At 38.1% G+C, this 18,265-nt stretch overlaps 1 protein-coding gene across 3 annotated transcripts in view; it reads left to right on the top strand.

Annotated features, from left to right (window-relative positions):
• LOC146164276 (uncharacterized) overlaps positions 1 to 13,811 on the top strand; it is a 45,775-nt gene extending 31,964 nt beyond the window's left edge. For all 3 annotated transcript variants that reach the window (XM_083382429.1, XM_083382428.1, XM_083382427.1), the window contains exons 16-19: positions 7,132 to 7,477; positions 7,556 to 7,640; positions 12,016 to 12,363; positions 13,303 to 13,811. In XM_083382429.1, the coding sequence (XP_083238555.1) occupies positions 7,132 to 7,477; positions 7,556 to 7,640; positions 12,016 to 12,363; positions 13,303 to 13,443 (920 nt within the window). In that variant the 3' untranslated portion in view covers positions 13,444 to 13,811. The remainder of the gene's footprint in view (positions 1 to 7,131; positions 7,478 to 7,555; positions 7,641 to 12,015; positions 12,364 to 13,302) is intronic.
• Positions 13,812 to 18,265: the final 4,454 nt, after the last annotated feature.

Below are 18,265 nucleotides of genomic sequence, written 5' to 3'. Positions count from 1 at the left end.
GAAAATATATACACTAAGACCCGTAAAATGTTGCGAGATCTTCGTTCGATCCAGGTGAGTGAAAAAGCGCTTGCATTCCAACACTATTTAGGGCTTAAGGCCATTCACGAAACACCAAACTGATCTGCTGAGCCGGAATATGGGTTTGCTTCCTAGCATGTGTTTTAAAAAAACTCTTTGTCACAACTTTTTTGTCCGTTTTGTGTAATAAAGCGTCGTGCGCACGTTATTCTCTTAGATTTAAAATATGCAAACTTAAAAAATACATATTGTTAGTCAAATTATTTTTTTACATTTGAAAAATTATCATATCTCACAAAAATATGGCATCAAAACGCCCTGGATTTGACGAAGTTGCACTTTTAATTAGTGTGCAAACTCCCCTACTGAGTATACTATATATATTAAATGTACGCCCCAGTAGCACAGTTTAGACCAGGGGTGGGCAATTATTTTTAACCGCGGGCCGCATGAGAAACTCAAAATGATGTGACGGGCCGGATCAAAAATAGAATCTAAAATACACGCAATATGACGTCATACTCTGACGGAATAAAATAATTAAGCTAACGAACTTGTTATTACGTTTGAAATTGTGCAAAAATGTGCAATTTTAGTCAAATTTAAAGGAGGCCACATGACGTCGCGCGAAGCGCGAAAAAATTGCGACTATATTCGTTTTAAAATGCAAACTTTAATTTAGATTTAGCCGGCGCATGGAGAACAGGTAAAACGCATTGAGCACAGATAAAAAATATCTATTGCTTTATATATTGACGTTTATTAAGTTGGTTGACCCAAAAATTAAGATTAAAATACGTAAAAATTTCGCACATAAAATAATTTTCTGTTTTTTTGAGGCTGTAAGTTACCAATGTGTCACCTGCGATACAACGGCCATACTGCAAAGACGATATAAATCGAAAGAAACACACAAAATAGCATTAACTAAATTAGGTTGACAAAAGTGAATCAGTATATTTCAGATTTAAGAAAACGGTCTATATTTCGTTCATATCTTAAAGACGGAATCCTGTTAACCGAAGCGCAGAAATATATAAATATTAGGCTAAGTTTGTTAAACTTTAGTTGGGAAGTGTAACAGTGCATAGGACGCTATTTGTCTGTAAAGTTGCAAAAAATCGCGTGGCACATACGAGAAAGACGGAAGAGAAAACTATTTCCGTTAAGGATTTGAAACAGGCTAAAAATGTATTTTGGCGGGGTCATGACTAGATTCGTCCCTGAAAAAAGTGTTTACGGTACAACCAAACATGTAGAAACTCACCCTTGTTTTCGCTTAGCCTATGTATTTCAAGGAAAATACGCCGCGGGCCGGATTAAACTGCTCGGTGGGCCGGATCCGGCCCGCGGGCCGAACTTCTATTAATGTAGGTAGGTCAAGCTTAGCCTAATAATTTTTTGTTTTGTTTGGAGTTAAAAGCTTTGTTGTAATATTATGTGACTATGCATTCAGTCATCAAATAAGCCTTAAAAAGACAAACTGTGAATTTGCTTTTATAAGTTGTCAACATGTTTTACCCATGTTAAACACTTTAAAACACAAACTGTTGTTCATAACCCTAAATCTCTTGCTTTCGACATAGGCTTAACATTTAAACACTACTCTGCATTTTGCAAGTTTTATTACAGTAAGAGTTTTTAGACAAAATCTAAGTATCAACTGGTATATCCCCAAAGAATTCGCACTCACTTCGCTCAACCGGTAGCCTATATAGGTATGGTATAATTTTAATTGATAAAGGTTATGTAACACTGTTATACTTTCCGACTTTGTTTTTAAGATTTCTTTCAGCATTGGAGTATATTGTTCAGTGACAAACAACGTGTAGGGCAGGCCATTTCTTTATTATGATCATATAGATTGCAACTATATCATCCACCTTTGATGTAAATTGTAGGTCCGATTTGCAAAAGAACAATTTGTAATGACGATATCCCAAGAGATTTTTGAAAGGTGGTCACCTATTAGTCTGTGCCCCTGAGATTATCGTCTAACATTTTCTTTTTTGGACAACAGCACTAAAATGCAAACATGCTTCCCGCAAATACTTTTTACAGTTGTGCGTGTCGTTATGCAGTTAGGTTGCAAAACTGTAAGTAGGTTTAGTGGTGGTGCTTGTGAGTCCGTCATACCAGCTTTTAAAGTTCCATGGGAATTTGTTTCACGGTGTTAAACTACCATGTTCCAAACAATTGGTATTGAATGTTGCGCATTGGATAGAAGTTGTACACGTATGTGTGTGTATCTTTCATTGAATGCAATGTATTGATATAAAACTTAAAAAAAAACATATCTTTGGCTAATTTTTAAATACTAAACTAAACTATATTTTTAAAAATAGGCTATTTAAAAAATAATCGGTAGCAAAGTTTATGCTCCATACTATCGGCACTTCATTTAAACATTTTTTATTTCACCAACAGCGAAGTGTAACAGTTTAACGACTTTTAGATGTAATTTAAATTTCGCATCGGTTATTGTGGCACTTCAAATCACATAGTGCAGGGGTGTTCAAATTATTTCTGCCATGATCCACCACAGCCAAACCTGACAACATGATGATCCACCAAATACGAATAGTAAACATATTGGACACGCTTTAATTGTTGTGGTGCTTTATTTATGTAAATGTACCGTACAAAATATTGATAACTTTTAAAAACCCAAAAGTGAAGTGTGCTATACAGCACCAAGATTTTAGTGAGAAAAATGATAGGTTGGTTTAGACCACGGTCGGCAACCTTTTTCTAGTCGCGGGCCAAAACCAAACTCAGAAAGGTCTTTGTGCGCCGCACAAAATGTTAACTGAGAAAAATTGTGTTTTTTCACTTGAAAAAAACTTGTTTAATTACATTGAAGAAGGCCGTAAATGTTGGCGCACAGCGCGAAAAAAAGCGTTGTTTGGTTTAAAATTGGAGCCCAAACGTTGTTATCCATACTACAAATGAAAAATGTAATAAAATAGTTTGAAGAAACGCGATAACTTCCAGGCGCACATGGCGAGCGAAGCGAGCGCGATTTTTTAGGTATACCAGCATTTCTTTTAAATTTCTGGCAAGTTTTTATTACATTGCCGAAAATAAAAATGTTAAAAATATAATACGTTTTCCGTTAACGGTAAAGAAGCGCTGATCTAATTCAAAAGATCGCATCAAAACGTAAACAAGTTGGACGTAGAAAGATCATTCGCGCGAAGCGGGAAAATTTTTCGCACTTACGTAGTTAAAATAGTCAAAAAGTATTTAAAATGGACTCGTATCCAGTTTGTCAAAGAGGCGGCGGACCAAATAAATTACATTGGCGGGGTGCATCCAGCCCGCGGGCCGTAGGTTGCCGACCCCTGTTTTAGACTTTAGGTCTTACAATAGCATCGAATTGGGGCTTTCTGTCGCTTATTGATATCCTCAAACGCTCACAAAGATTAGCATTTGGGAGTCTCCCTCGATGCTTGATTTTTTACAAAATTCATCAACACTGGCAATTGGTATTCACATGAAAACACTGTAGAAAGTTCATTTTTTTAAGACTGCATTGGAAGATCCGGAACCGGATCGCGATCCGCCATTTGAACATGACTGACATAGTGTATTATGCGCAATTGAAATCACGTGACAATCGGACATAAGTTAGTTACTGAGATGAACTGTTGCATTTTTCTCGTGTTAAGTAGATAATTTTGCAGAGTCTCAGGCACGTAATCGACATTTTAAGCGTCTCAATACACAAGTGTATTAATTTTGTCGGACTTTGCCTGGTTTCCTGGGTAGGGTTTAAACCCCACCCACAGCCTCCTACTTTTATAGGTTTGGTGATTGTTTGGTGTTTGCCTCGTTCCCCATGGGGTGGAAGGTAGATGGTACATTCCTCCACGATGTGGTCCGCAGTTTGGTGGTGGGCACCACATATTCAAGCCGGATTGTGGGTCAAGCCCCACTGCAGCATCGACGCTCCGAAACAGCCGACTCCAGTGCGGAGGCGGTTAAGATTAACCCACTGTCGCCGTGGGTCAAGGCCTGTTACTTCATAAGGGCTGTCTATGTAGCGATGTAATCTTGTTTGTGGTGCTGACCACCTCTCCGTCCACCGGTTCTTTACCCAGGTGTCCTTGGTCATGCCATCTCTGACGACCTGTAACATCGTCTTTCTTTGCCTGTGTAGCGAATAAGTGCCCCGATGTTAGGCGCTGACGGCTAGTATTCTCTGTGACAACTTTGTGCAGTAGATGCTCTTCAGTGCAGAGCGCTTTTCTACAGAGGGCTAGGGTCGCTCCCTCTTGGCGGATGTCAGGCGGTGCTATGCCGGCCAGCACGGGCAGCTACTCGGTTGGCGTGGCACGTAGGCAGCCAGATATGACGCGCAACGCACTATTATGGGTAGTGTCCACCTTCTTTGCGTCGCTACTTCGGTACCACACAGGGGCACAGTGCTCAGCGGAGGATAGAACCAGAGCCTGGACAGATATACGCATCACTTTAGTTGATGCTCCCCTTGCAGTACCGGCTAGGCGGCGTGTGAGCGCGATGCGAGCGGTTGCCTTCGCCCTGACGCTGTCGACGTGATGCTTGAACGTCAGCGTTCTGTCAAGCTTGACCCCAAGGTATGTGGGGGTAATATTATGCTGACACAACGTGTTGTTGACTCGGATGTTTGTAGTACGCTTGGCTTCCCTGTTTTTAGGTGGAACATTGTGTCCATAGTTTTCCTCATGCTTAATTTTAGCCTCCAGTTCTTGAAGTAGGATGACAGGACCCCCATGTCTGCGGTGAGACCTTCTTCGTCTTCGCCCCATGTTGGTTTGCTGAGTAGTATTGCAAGGTCATACGTATAGCCATAGTTATTCGACTGGATGTTAAATAACATAGGAGCAAGGACGAAACCTTGCAGTACGCCATTCCTCAGCTTTCGAGTCCTACTGGCCGTCACTTGTGTGGAGCTGAAAGCTACGGTTACTCAGCATGTCTAAGATGAAGCTGGCCATGTGCATATGTGAGATCATCTCCAGAAGCTTTAGGTGAAGACCACTACCAAACGGTGTCATACGCAGCCGTGAGGTCGGTGAACACGGCTCCGACTTTTTCACCATCCTCGACCCATTATCTATATCTTGGCACAGTAGGGGCACCGGTCTGTGGTAGATCTACTACTGCGAAAACCCGCTTGCTTCTTGGGCTATTGTGGATCGATAATAGGATTTAGGTGCGTGTGGACAAGTCGCTCTAACATCTTGTAAGGCACACACAGTAGCGATACAGGGCGATAACTCTTCGGGTCGCCTTTTGGTTTGTTTGGCTTCGACAAAGCTATTCCCTTCGCCCTACGCCAGATCTTGGGTAACCTGCCAGTACGAAGACAGGTCGAGAAGAAAGAGATTAGCCATTAGGACATTTTCCTTCCTTGGTGTTTTATAAACTCTGGATGTATTCCATCGATGCCTGGTGATTTGATCACTTTAACTTGTTTGGTGGCTTCCGCAATTTCTTCAACGGTGTCGATTGAAAGGTTGGAGTTACAGGTTGGGGACGCACGAATTTCTTTGATCTTGACATTGATGCTTCTGCTGAAGGACCTGTCTACATTAGGGCAACGGTTGTTGCTGAGAAGTTAGGTGGCAATCGCATTGGCCGGGATAGGGAATTTACTTGGGTTTTGCCGACCCTCCAGTTAGCCTGTTGACTGTTTGCCAAGCTCTACGACTGGAATGAGTTAAGTCTATTGACTTCACTGTTTCACTCCATCTCTCCCCCCTGTTCGTTTAGTTTCTCGATCATGGATGTATTCCGCCTCGTTTTATGTGCGAAGTAATTGCTCGCATACTTCGTCCAGCCTATAGCTGCTACGAAAGTTGCGCGGGATGTTAGTCTGTTAGCAGCGTTGCAGAAGGTGTTATAGGCGCAGTTGATGTCGACTGAGTTCGGGGACGGCAAGCCAGCAGCTATCGCATCGAGCTGTTGACTGAATCTTTTCCAATTAGCTTTGCGAAAATTCCAACGCCTCACGGGATTCTGTTCGATAGGCTGGACTAACGCTGGGATTAGAATCAGCGATGGACGATGGTGAGAATGTGGGAATCTATCCAGGACGCGCCTCTCCGGCAGTGGCTCACCGGCGCAGCTCTTACAAAACGCCAGGTCGGGATTGGTGTCGGTGTTTAAGCGCGCGGAGTGGAATGTGGGTAGCTCTTTGGATTGAAAATAGAGTGGCGTCAATAGATGAAGCCCATTCAATAAGGGTATCGCCGTCTGCATTGGTTACGCTGTAACCCCAGTCAGTGTGATGGCAGTTGAAGTCGCCGGCGTAGAGCGCTGGTGCGGTGACATCTGGAAGTGAGTCGAGATACAGTCGGCTGGGTGGTGGCTTGTATATATTGACGTTGACGATGGTAGTGTCTTGTACCTTGGTTGTCAGCCACTTCACAGTTGTGTTGTCATCAGACTGCGCCATCGCTGATCAAGGTATTACATTCCTGATAAAGGTTGCGATGCCATGGTGCTTGTCCAGTGTGAATCCGGCCAGGTTGAAACCCGCGTATCTTCAGGACGCTAGAGTTGGTAGTATGCGTTTCCTGCAGGGAAATGATCGCAACTTTGTTGTTGGCGATCGTGACAATTTGAGGTAAACAATAATGTTTAATATTACGGAACTGCTTTAAAACAGATTCTCTCCACAAGTGGGCTCTAAAACTCTTTTAGATAGGCTGTAATTTTTTTGTGAGCTATTTGGTTTTGGTTAGAGCAAATAAAACGCACGAATTGCTCAACTATACAAATATATTTTTTTACCGACCGATCCGATATGAATTGACTCATTACTGAGGTCAAATATGCAAAACTTATAAAACTAAAAAGTGCAAAGACAATTTTTTTTTCACGGTTGATCTTGAAAAATCCTATATTCTAGTAGTGAGAGTGACTTGCACTATTAGAGTGAGATTGATTTTCTTAACAACGTTTTGCACAAAACAGTTAAAAATTCGGAAAAGCTGATCCCCCAAAATTTTTGGTTACTTGAACTCAGCCAGTCTTAACATTACGATGGGCCAACAAAAACCTGACAAAACAAAAATGTATTGAAGCATAAATAAAAATTTAAATATATATTCCTTTCAGATTCTACTTGGGAGAGGGTAAACAACTCATGTTTGTCCAGGCCAATTTGGACAGCAGCCTGTTTAGCACCCAATGTAGCCCAACAACCAGTCACACAAAACAATTCTCGAACATTACATGATGACGAGTCCGACTTTACCACATATAGTATTGTCTCAACCGTGCCGTCGCCACTAGACAAAATATCAGAGAGCCAATGGACAGAGACGTGCAAATTTAGAAGATCATTGACATCTTCACTGCACGTGCAGGCCGATGATCCACATCAAACTACCAATCAACAACGCTTGACAAGATCTTCCAGTGATAGCCAACTAATAAACTATAACAGTTTGCTGTACTTAAGGTATACTAGCATTGGAGATGTAAATTTAGTAAGTATTTAAAAAAGACCATGGTAGGATATTGGCTATTGAATTTTAAGGTACAGCACTGAACAACAAGAGAACTTGCAGTCTAGTTCAACCTTCACCAACTCTTATAACCACTCCGAAACACCTCAATATCAGGTTTGTGAATATCAAAAGAAGATTCTTGTGTGTTGCGTAACTTCGGTTTTTGAACATAAATATTGAACATTGTTTTAAACTTTTTTGATTCTCATTGTTTAATTTGGCTAAGGTGTCTATTTGTCTTCGGTCATGGATGTCCAACCATGGGACGCATTTGCCACTCTAAATATTTAAATTTCATTAAAAATGACTGCAAAAACCATGGGCGGACCCAGCAATTTTAGATGTTGGTTGTGAGCATGATTTATACAATGGTTTAATGGCACCTTTGGCTGGCATAAAAATATTTAAGTGAAACCGTCAAAAACAAGCTATAACATACAGAAAAAATGGATATATTCCGCTGCATAAAACAAGACTATTACAAAATGCTTAACTTAAACAGTTTTTAGTAGATTTTTTAAAACTGGATTGTTGTGATCGAATTGACTTTGTCAATTCTTTTTAAGCTTGGCATTTTTTGATTTTGTAACCAGGCGCTGAACTTTCAAAATTCTACTTTCAAAGGCGTTTTTTTTAAAGAAATCGGTCATGTCATATCAATGCTTCGGTTTATATATTTGGAGACGTTGCGATGCTTTCGCAGTTGTTATACCTCCAATTATTTTTCATTTTTTATTTTATTTTATAAACGCTAATATTTAAATTGTATTTTATACTTTGTCCATTTTTAATGTAATTTCAACTAAAAAAATAACTGTAATGTTTTCGTTACCAAAAAAGGGAGGTATACACTATACCAGAGGTTCCCAACGTGGGCGGTACCGCCCCCTTGTGGGCGTTGGCGAGTTACATGGGGGCGTTTTGAGTCTATTCATAATTTGGGTGGCGCTGAACGCACATAAGGGGGCGTTACATAACAGTACTTATATCAAATTTTTTATAAAAAGTTCACATAAAAATAGTAACAAACAGCACTGTAGGACATAGGTAACTTTTAACCTTAAATGGCAACTTCCGTACTGCGAACTGTAGTAGTTTCCCGACCATTGTTACGTAATAATTGGCTTTCTTATGTAAAGCTGTTGGTTGCTGTTGCGTTTCACCGTTTTATACGCGGCAAAATGTTTCTATATTTAAAGCAGGGGTCGCCAACCTACGGCCCTCGACCCGCCGCCTCTTTGACAACTAGACACGAGTCCATTTTAAATACTTTTTGACTATTTTAACTTAGTACGGGTGAAAAATTTTCGCGCTTCGCGCGAGTTATGTTTCTACGTCCAGTTTGTTTACGTTTTGATGCTGTCTTTGGACTAGATCAGCGCTTCTTTACCATTGGGACGTGGAAGGCTGCCAAGTGTGTCGCGGACAAACGAAAAACGTTTTCAAAAATATTAGACATATATTTTTTAACATTTTTTTATTTTTTGGCCAATGTAATAAAAACTATAGCAGGAAATTTAAAAGAAATGCCGTTATACCCCCCAAAAAATCGCGCTCGCTTTGCTCGCCAGGTGCGCCACGACTTCAAAAGATTAACAAACACTATGACACTTCTCATTAGTAGTTTGGATGAAAAAATCCCTGATTCACAGTTGTTCTAACATTTTTCTAAGTTAGCATTTTGTGCGGCCCACAGGGACATTTATGAGTTTGGTTGCGGCCCGCGACTAGAAAAGGATTTAAAGTCTTGGTGCAGAAAGATATGAAATTTTCCTGGTAATAAGTAGGCCTATAACATAACCTGGTGAAATAATGTATGTATAAATTCCAATAGTGAATGTATGTTAAACAGCCTTAACTATGACTGACAACTTATCGATACGAAAGTAAAGACAATATGGTGTTAGACAACGATTAATATAATACTTTACTGTAACGCAAGATTAGGGGGCGATATGAAATAATATTGAGCCCAAGGGGGCACTATTGCAAAAAAGGTTTGGAAACACTGCACTATACAGTAAATTCAATTATAGTGTCATACAACTCACCCATCTGCAATACAGGTTTGGAAATGTTTGACTATATCGGTGATCGGCAAACTTCTAAAGAGCTATTGAAGGCCTACAATGTAGACATCATGAAATCATTACTACAAGATGGGCTTATTTAAAAAAAGCCTGATTGCTGGACAAGATATCTCGCATTAAGTAAATGTGTAAAAATTTTGACTAAAAATCTTGGGTATTTCTCTGTTATGGGTCTTTTGCTTTTTAGCCAAACTTAAAATTATGGACGTTCTGAAATTTTAAACGAATATTAATAACTTATCCCTGAACAATTGGTCGATTAATATCTTACTTTGAAGAGTACACTTGTAGGTATAACCCTATGTAAGTAACTTAGGGTAGATTTTTAATTTTATGAATAGTAATATTCATAAATATGAATATTAATATTTTAATATTATTTGATAAATGTCTGATTGCTGGCTAAGTTGGGTTGCTTTGAGTAATGTGTAAAAATTTATAATCTATATCTTGTTTACTTCCGGAGATATTTACGTGACGAAATTTCGAGCTGCAAAATTCCCTTTGGTCACAAATAGCCCAGCGCGTCATTTTTCAGTTCGGTTCCCTTTATAGATTAGCAGATGTTCCAGCTCATTAGTAAAACCACAGTATCAATATGGCATGCTTTTAAAGGTGGTAAGCACGGTATATGCTGATATAAGTATCTGGGGGACATTCAGTGCGCGCGGTCAAGTAAGGCTACCGGAATTCGAAGAAGCCCAATAAGCATGCGATTGAAAAAGCAAATGGATTGTAAAGAGAGGATTCTTGAGTTAGCAGTCATAGCTCGTCTAGCCTAGTCAAAGGGTTGTAGGCCTTCGGTCTTAAATCTACCATGTTTCATTCAAGCGGTTAGGTGTTGACTCGTACAATCCAATACAATGGAGGCTGTTTCTGGATAGCTCTAATTTCTCAGAAGAAGCCTCAAATGCATATCTTCATGGAGTAGTTCCCATTGACCACTCTGTGTATGGGAGAAACGTACAATGGCATAAAATAAGTCATCAACTTCTTTAAGTATCACGAGCACACAATCATTTGTGTAGATCTCAAAATGGTCAGGTTTCTCCTTGGCAAACAAAGAGGTTTTACAAAGTATCCCTGCTAAATTTGTATGTGGGACAGCGGAGATCGACAGAAACACTGGACCCAGAAGGAGTGACCCATCAGTCAAACGTTGGAGTCAGGCATGCCTAACATTGTGCACAACCCAATCTTAACCGAGAAAAAATGGTGAAAAACTTTCTGGTTAACCAAAAAACAAAAAACAAAAAACTTTCTGGTTAACCAAAAAACAGATAACTACCAAGTTCTGGTTAGGACAATGCTGTTAGCTGTTCGTTACCTTGGGGACAACATGAGCATCAAGCTCCTTTTTTCTCAAATGTTACCTTGATTAATTCCCCGATTACCGGGACTGCTAGCGATGAACAAGGTAAGCGTTTTCATCAGGACCTCATGATCATGGAGGATCGCTACCAGGGGAGATGGGACAGATTAGCCTACTGCTGGAGCATCACGCAAAATTGTCCTGATAACGCCAAATAATTTTTTCATGTGAAATATTATTCATCAACTTGTTTTGTGACTGTTTGTGAGCAACTTATTCATACTAGTCACCGCATGCAGCCTTTAGGGGAGCTAAATTGCTAAAAATCTGTAGCTTTTAGAATAAAAATAACTGCATTTTAAGGGCACGTGTCGCTGCCAATGCAACAACAATTTTGTTCCCCAGTGTTACCTTTCTATTTTTTGTTTTGCCGCATGATTAAAAGAACGGTGATTTAAAATATAAAATTACAAAATTTAAAAAAATCTAAAAAACTAATTATCATTTATTAAGTTTTACCAGTTTTATAGAAAAAAAAAAAATATTTTAGCAACAACAAAATTCTTCTTTCATCATTTAATCTATTATTTACCAACATTTTGAACTATAATGATGTTTGATATTGTATACTTTAGAAACAACAAAAGTTGCACAAACATATACATAAGTTTTTATTAGTTAACAAAAATGTAGAGACTGGGGTGAACAATAACAGAGCTGCATACAACCGCACATTTAATTAACAATGCTTAACGCTAGTGGGTGCGCATTTGCGCGTTTGCACATGTACGGTGGCTGTTGAGATGCAGCATTATACGCAGTTAGTCTCGAAAAATATATAGGATGACGTCAAATACTGTGCGTTGTGTACGTTTTGGTGATATTGTAACATTCCAAAAAAAATACTTTAAGTGTCAATAAATTTGGGCCGCACCAAAATATTAGGCGGGCCGCGGGTCGGACATTCCTGGTCTATGTATTCTGTAATTATTTTTTCGTTAAACATTAAAATCCTTCGATGTTAACTTTGATCTGTGTTATATTTAATTTGTTTCAGTGAAATTAACAAAGTGTCTTACATTTTTAGTGTGATCAACGAGATTCAAGTGTAGAAAATCGCTGCTCTGCTTCATGTACTGATGGTCAGTATTCCTCATTTTCATTTACGGGAATTGAAGATGAATGCTATGTTCTCGCTCCATCTACAGTGTTATTAAGTCGTTCGAGGTCCATATCCCAGGATTCTATAGATCAGATTTACACTATGGTTCGTAAAAAGTCCGATGTTGTCGGAGACGACATGTCCTTAAATCAAGGTGTAGATTACGTTACCATGGACCAAGCTTTAGATATGAAAGAAGGCAGATCAACACCTTCGTCTTCTAACAGCTTCCATTTATTACCAACACTGGATTCCGACATGTTGTCTACAGAAGTACGCAATTAAGTCAGCATATTTGTTTTATTTGAATAGCTTACCAATCTAAAACTAGCAGAAGTGTAACGTTCGATTAATTTAAGTTTGTAAAATGTTTTTACTGTAGTATTTAGACCAACGACGTAATAAAGTCAAATACGCAGTATTATCCAGTGCCAAATAAAATCATAAATCGTCTTAATAAGACCCAAACTAGGCCCAAATGGACAATAAAAACGCCAAATGGGAAGATTGGGGCCATTTTTTAATTTGGCACCATACATTGATTTAATAAATAATTTGTTTTAAGAAACAATTGTTTTAGGTCCAAAAAAAGGGCGTTTTTTTATAATTTACCTTTTACACTAAGATTTCAATCAGGACTTCATGAACCCAAGGGCCTATTGCCCCAGTTACAAAAACCATGGCTAAAGACGTAAAATCATCATTTAGTCATTCAGATAGTTAAAGTTAAACAAATTAGAACTCAGGGGGTGCATGTGGCCCGTGCTCACCTTGGATATGTCCTTGATCCTGATCTATGATCAATTCGTCCATGATGTTATTTTAATTGTGATTTTTTTGCTGTTAGCCTACTACATTAGTTTACTTTATTCATTTTTTTCACAATCAGCGTTTTGAGTGACCACGATTCTTAGTAACTAAAATTCACATATGGCTTATAAAGTACACTTCCCATATAAAATACACTACGCATGGATATGCCACTGGTGCAAATTGTAGCTAACTGTTTATAGTACGTTTATATTAATTATGCTCGCCGGCGTCACCTCAAAACTATAAATGTTTTAACAGAATAACTTACAGCCTAATACAGAATATGTCTCAACGGCAAAAGATTACCAAGTTTATGAAAAATTTGTACACCCATTGTATCTTGGCCCCTGACTTAACAAGTGATTTTCGTACATTGAGCGATGTACTGTTTTGCTGTAGGTAAACCATTCTTCATTTGTGTCACTTGATGAATGTAACCAGCAGCAGCAATCAGAATCGCCCCTGCTTGTGAACTCAGCAGAGAACGAGATGGCGTACGTCACCATGAACGAAGCAACACTTTTAGAAGGCGAAATATGATATATTGAAAGTTCATAATCTGGCTATGTATTTTAAATTTTAACTAAACTCTAAGATAGTCTAAATGTTTATTCGAGAGAACAAACAATTTCGTTTGAGAAATTTATTCGTAGTTGTTCATATAGTTTATTAAAGAACGCTAGCATAAAGAGATTTTGGTGATATCTTCTGTTTAGGCCCATTAAAAATAAATAAGGGCTTGCGTAACAGGCCTTGCCAATCAACTTTTTTGTGAACTTTAACAATGCCCCTTAAAAACAATTTTGCGCCTTGCGCGAATCTTTTAGACTTTTTGTTCTATTTTAAGTACATTTGCTCTTCGTGCATTGCATGAATACGATTGTCATTCTAGATAAACAATAAAAGTATTCCTGCTCTTTAAGTATTTTTCTTACTCGTTTAATATGTGACGACAGGCTAGCGTCAGGGGTCTTTTTTGCACTGCGCTATATCAGGGTTCAGCACACATTTTTTTCATAAAAGGCCGGATTGCTGGGACTAGCGGAAATTTAGTAAAATTCGTTTTTACCGCGTTTGACTTAATTATTACAAAACGAAGGAAAGATGAAACAATTAGTTATTATTAGGGCGAATATTTTTTGACTTGTCAAAAAAAGTCAAAATTTTGTCAAAATTTACACGTTAGATCAAAATTTGTCAATATTTTTGTAAGTTAAAATCATATAAAATTCACATAAATCGCTTACAAAATTAAAAAAAAAAATAAAGTCAGCTTTTCGAAATTGGTCGTTCGGTTATTTTGAAATTTATCTTTCATTTTATAAAAAAAAAAAATTAGTTTTGATATAAGTTAAAAGTCATTTTAACCGTATTATATCTTTATTAGAGCAATATACGGTATAAAAAACGCAATATACGGTATAAAATATATTTCTAACAGGTCAAAAATTTCACAAATATGTTCGCAAAATAGTAACTTCACCTTTATTAGAACTTTAGTAACCAACGCATACTTTTACTATTCTATCCGTACATCAACAATCAACATTTTCCAAAACACATTTTTTGTAAAAACAAACTTTGCAAAATATATATTACTAGACGAAATACCCGGCGTTGCCCAGGTTAAAAAGAATATTTACCGGTTATTCGTAAGATCTTCGTAAATGACATAAATAATGCAAACATATTTTTTTAAATGTCATAACAAATTTGCTTGTGCCTAAACGTTTGAACTGAGTGTCACTAAATAGAAATTTCAAATCATGTGATGTGAAGTTGGTTAACTATAGCGCACAACACTTGGCTAAGCATGCAATACATCTTTTAAGTAACGAAAACCCGTGACATTTGTCACTTGAGAATAACTTCCAAACGTAAAACTTTAGGTTGCAGCAGCAATTGCTTAGACTTGCTTAATAGCGTCCTGTTTAAGCAAATACGTAATCCCGGTGCTAAACTGCGTCAAACGTGAGAAAAATTCTCATTGAAAAAAACAAATGCTTACTGTAAACTATACTGCAATAAACGCAATATTTCGCGAACTCTGCTAAGTATTGCATGGGTAAACACATTGTAAGAAGTCATTAGGATTTGGCCTCAATCACTATCGCTAACAAACGGCTTAAAAATAAAAATTCAATTCTTCGTAAATTTGTGAACTCTACCTAAATTTTACGCGTAAACAGGCATCAATAAGTTCCTAAACATAATAGTCTTAGTTGGAAACATTAAAATTTCACTTTATGAAGGAAATGTACTTAAAAATATATTTTTTTATTTCCCGGCAGGTAAATTAAACTTGGACTATCTTTTACTTACTGCGACAACAAACGCGATATTTTGCGAACTCTGCCTAAATTTGGCATTGTTAAACTTGAGTCTTTACTTGGAACGTTGCACACGTTTGTTAGCATAGTTTATAACAGTGGTTCTCAACCGGGGGTCCACAAAAACTTCTAAATATACCTATATTAAATTAACTAACGCTGAGGCTTGGGATACATGCTTAAACACAATCTTGGTAACACTGTACCATGTTGTAAATCGCATTGAGTGTGACGTAACATTTCCATTGTGATGTAACACAAATATATTGTAAAATGACTGGGCGAACATCTTGCCACACACACACACACACATCTCACAAACTTTCTCTTTTATTATGTAGATATATTAAACATAACTTTTATTTATGTTTTTTTTACAATTTTTTTTAACCTAAAAAGTTAAAACGTTGCGAAGTTTGTAAGCTAGTATATAGGCTATTATGTAAGTTGTTAAAGAAAAAAATTAGTGAACGTCCGAACGCCGAAAAGGCGTTGTGTGTTAGCTGGGTAGGCTATATGTAACCAAAAAGCCATGTTTTGTGTTGTGTTTAAAAAACATGCACTAACACTAAATAACCATCATGAATTTATAGCATAATAAACAGGGAAGACGCGATGGTTTCATTTCAATCAAAGCCATCAAGCTTTTGCCGCTTTATCATTAATAGACCACATGTTGTATCATGAGCGCCCGCAGGGGGGGGGCACTTGCCCCCCCCCTGGAATTTCAAAATGTGATTATTAGTATTATTTGTAAGTGTAATATGTTATTACTTATGAAGGTTAAAAATAATATACACTATCCATTGCCCCCAGTGGCGTATCCAGTGGGGGCGGCAGTTCTTACCACCCATTTTTGTAAGTGATATTATCGCTTTTGCTTCGTTTTTGTCATGGTTTAGCAAACTGTTCGAAGCGGCGTGCTTTTTAAGTAATTGGGTCACGCGTCTTAATCTAATGCGAAGCCAAAATCGAGCGCAAAACGCCGTTTTTCGTCTTTAGTTTGGTCGACCGTAAACGCTGGATAGTTTTTCTCTTTCGTTATTTGTTTAAGTCAGTGGTTCTCAACCTTTTTTCTTTCGTGGCCCATTTACCTTGCAAAAAAATTCTGTGGCCCAATAGAATTTTTATGAAAGAAAAAACTTTAAAATAGGTTTAGAACAAAACACAGCAGAACATATTTCAAAACAGATTATTTAATCAACCATGCATTAGTGAGATACTTGCGGCTGAACAAAAAATTTACATTTCTTTTTAATTCCTCCCAAACCATTATTCCTTTAAAATGAAATATAATGACGCAAATGAAACTTTTCAAAATGGTCTGTGGCCCACCTCAAATGTTCTCATGGCCCCCACTGGTTGAGAAGCGCTGGTTTAGGTTGACTGATTAGTGATTAGCAAGTATTCGACAATTGACAACGCTAAGTCAAACCTTATTTATTTTTTTCTCGCTAAAAAAACGTCAAGTTATACGCAGTATGTTTCTCGCTGTTCGGTCTCTGCGCATATATCCGATGTTGGTGTAACATCGACATTTGTTTAAATGAAGCAGATTCTTAAAAGGCGGTATAATATAAATGGTGACTGTCGTGCGCGTTTTAATGTATACATTTTTAAGTAATGATAGTTAACGCAAAATTATGCTCTTTATGCATACTCTAAGACCACGTGCTAAGGTGCAATGGACACGACTTATTTCCTCTCAACCAAAGCTTGTAATTTAGCTGACTTGGCACACAGCTCGGCGCAGATGTTGCGCCAATCGTGGCATAATAACAGCCGGTAAAAACGATCTTCGTTTAGTATTGCACGTGGTAAAGACGTGCTTGTAATTTAGCGCTTGTTCCGTTCATGGAACTTGAAAACTGCGCTGCTGATAGTCGAATTATGTATGATTCTACCACAATTAAACACTCATATTTCACGGTCTTGGTTTTTTTTTTGCCTAAAGTTAACAATTGTACACCGTGATTCGCAGCTGGCGCCTGACAGGATTGTTAACGCACGTGCTCGCTTTTGCTGGACGTATTTGGTGTTTCTGGGTTTTTTTCTATCACGTCTTGCAATCACCATTCTATGACGTCATACTTTCACTTTTTTAATGACGTCATTATTCATTAACATCAGGCGAAAAATAGGGGAATTCCCTAAGTTGAAAATTCAGGACCCCTGATTGCCCCCCCCCCTGGAAAATTTTCTGCGGGCGCCCCTGTGTTGTATAATCCTCCATGTGTAAGTTTGCTTTGGCCATTAACAAAAAATATTGTGTCATGTCAACATCTTCACAAATTACAATGTTGTGTGATGTTTTGAAATGTATCGCCCAAATACTAAAGCACGCAACTCTTGGTCCGGCATGTCACACATATTTTACGTAACGAAACCACGGACCTAAATCGAATGATTAAGTTGAGTGAACATGTGCCTTGTTTGTGAGTAGATCAATAAATCGTTTTATTTATGCTGCAAACGAGTTAAGAACTATCTTCGTTCTGTGCTATCCACTTTTAAGGGAAACACACAATAAACCCTAAAAAGCAACAATACCTAAAACAGAAAAATCTGTAACCCATAGTATTAAGACCAATGACAATAAAGCTAAATGTTTGGGGTTATTGGTGGGTAATGGGTGGGGTTAGAAAATGGGTAGGGGTTAAAATTATTAGGGGAGTTAGTGATGTATGTTGGCGTTGGGTTTGAGGTTAGGTAAAGTGTTGTTTAGGCCTGATTGTGGCCATTGAGGTCTTATTCTGACGGGTTTTGGACTTATTTCAATTTAAACCAGGGGTGGGCAATTATTTTTTACCCCGGACCGTATGAGAAACTTAAATGTTGTGACGGGCCGGGTGAAAAATAGGATATCAAATACACGCAATACGACGTCAAACTCTGACGCTATAAAATAAATAAGCTAGCAAACTTTTCATTACGTTTGGAGTTGGATGAAAATATGCAATTTAAGTCGAATTTAAAGAAATAGCGACAAGAAAAATTTGAACCTAATTTTAATTTTTTAATGCAAACTTTAA

Source organism: Ascidiella aspersa, chromosome 2 (assembly GCF_963924565.1).
Source record: "Ascidiella aspersa chromosome 2, kaAscAspe10.2, whole genome shotgun sequence".
NCBI lineage: Eukaryota > Metazoa > Chordata > Ascidiacea > Phlebobranchia > Ascidiidae > Ascidiella > Ascidiella aspersa.
This window is presented reverse-complemented; position numbering and strand designations above follow the sequence as displayed.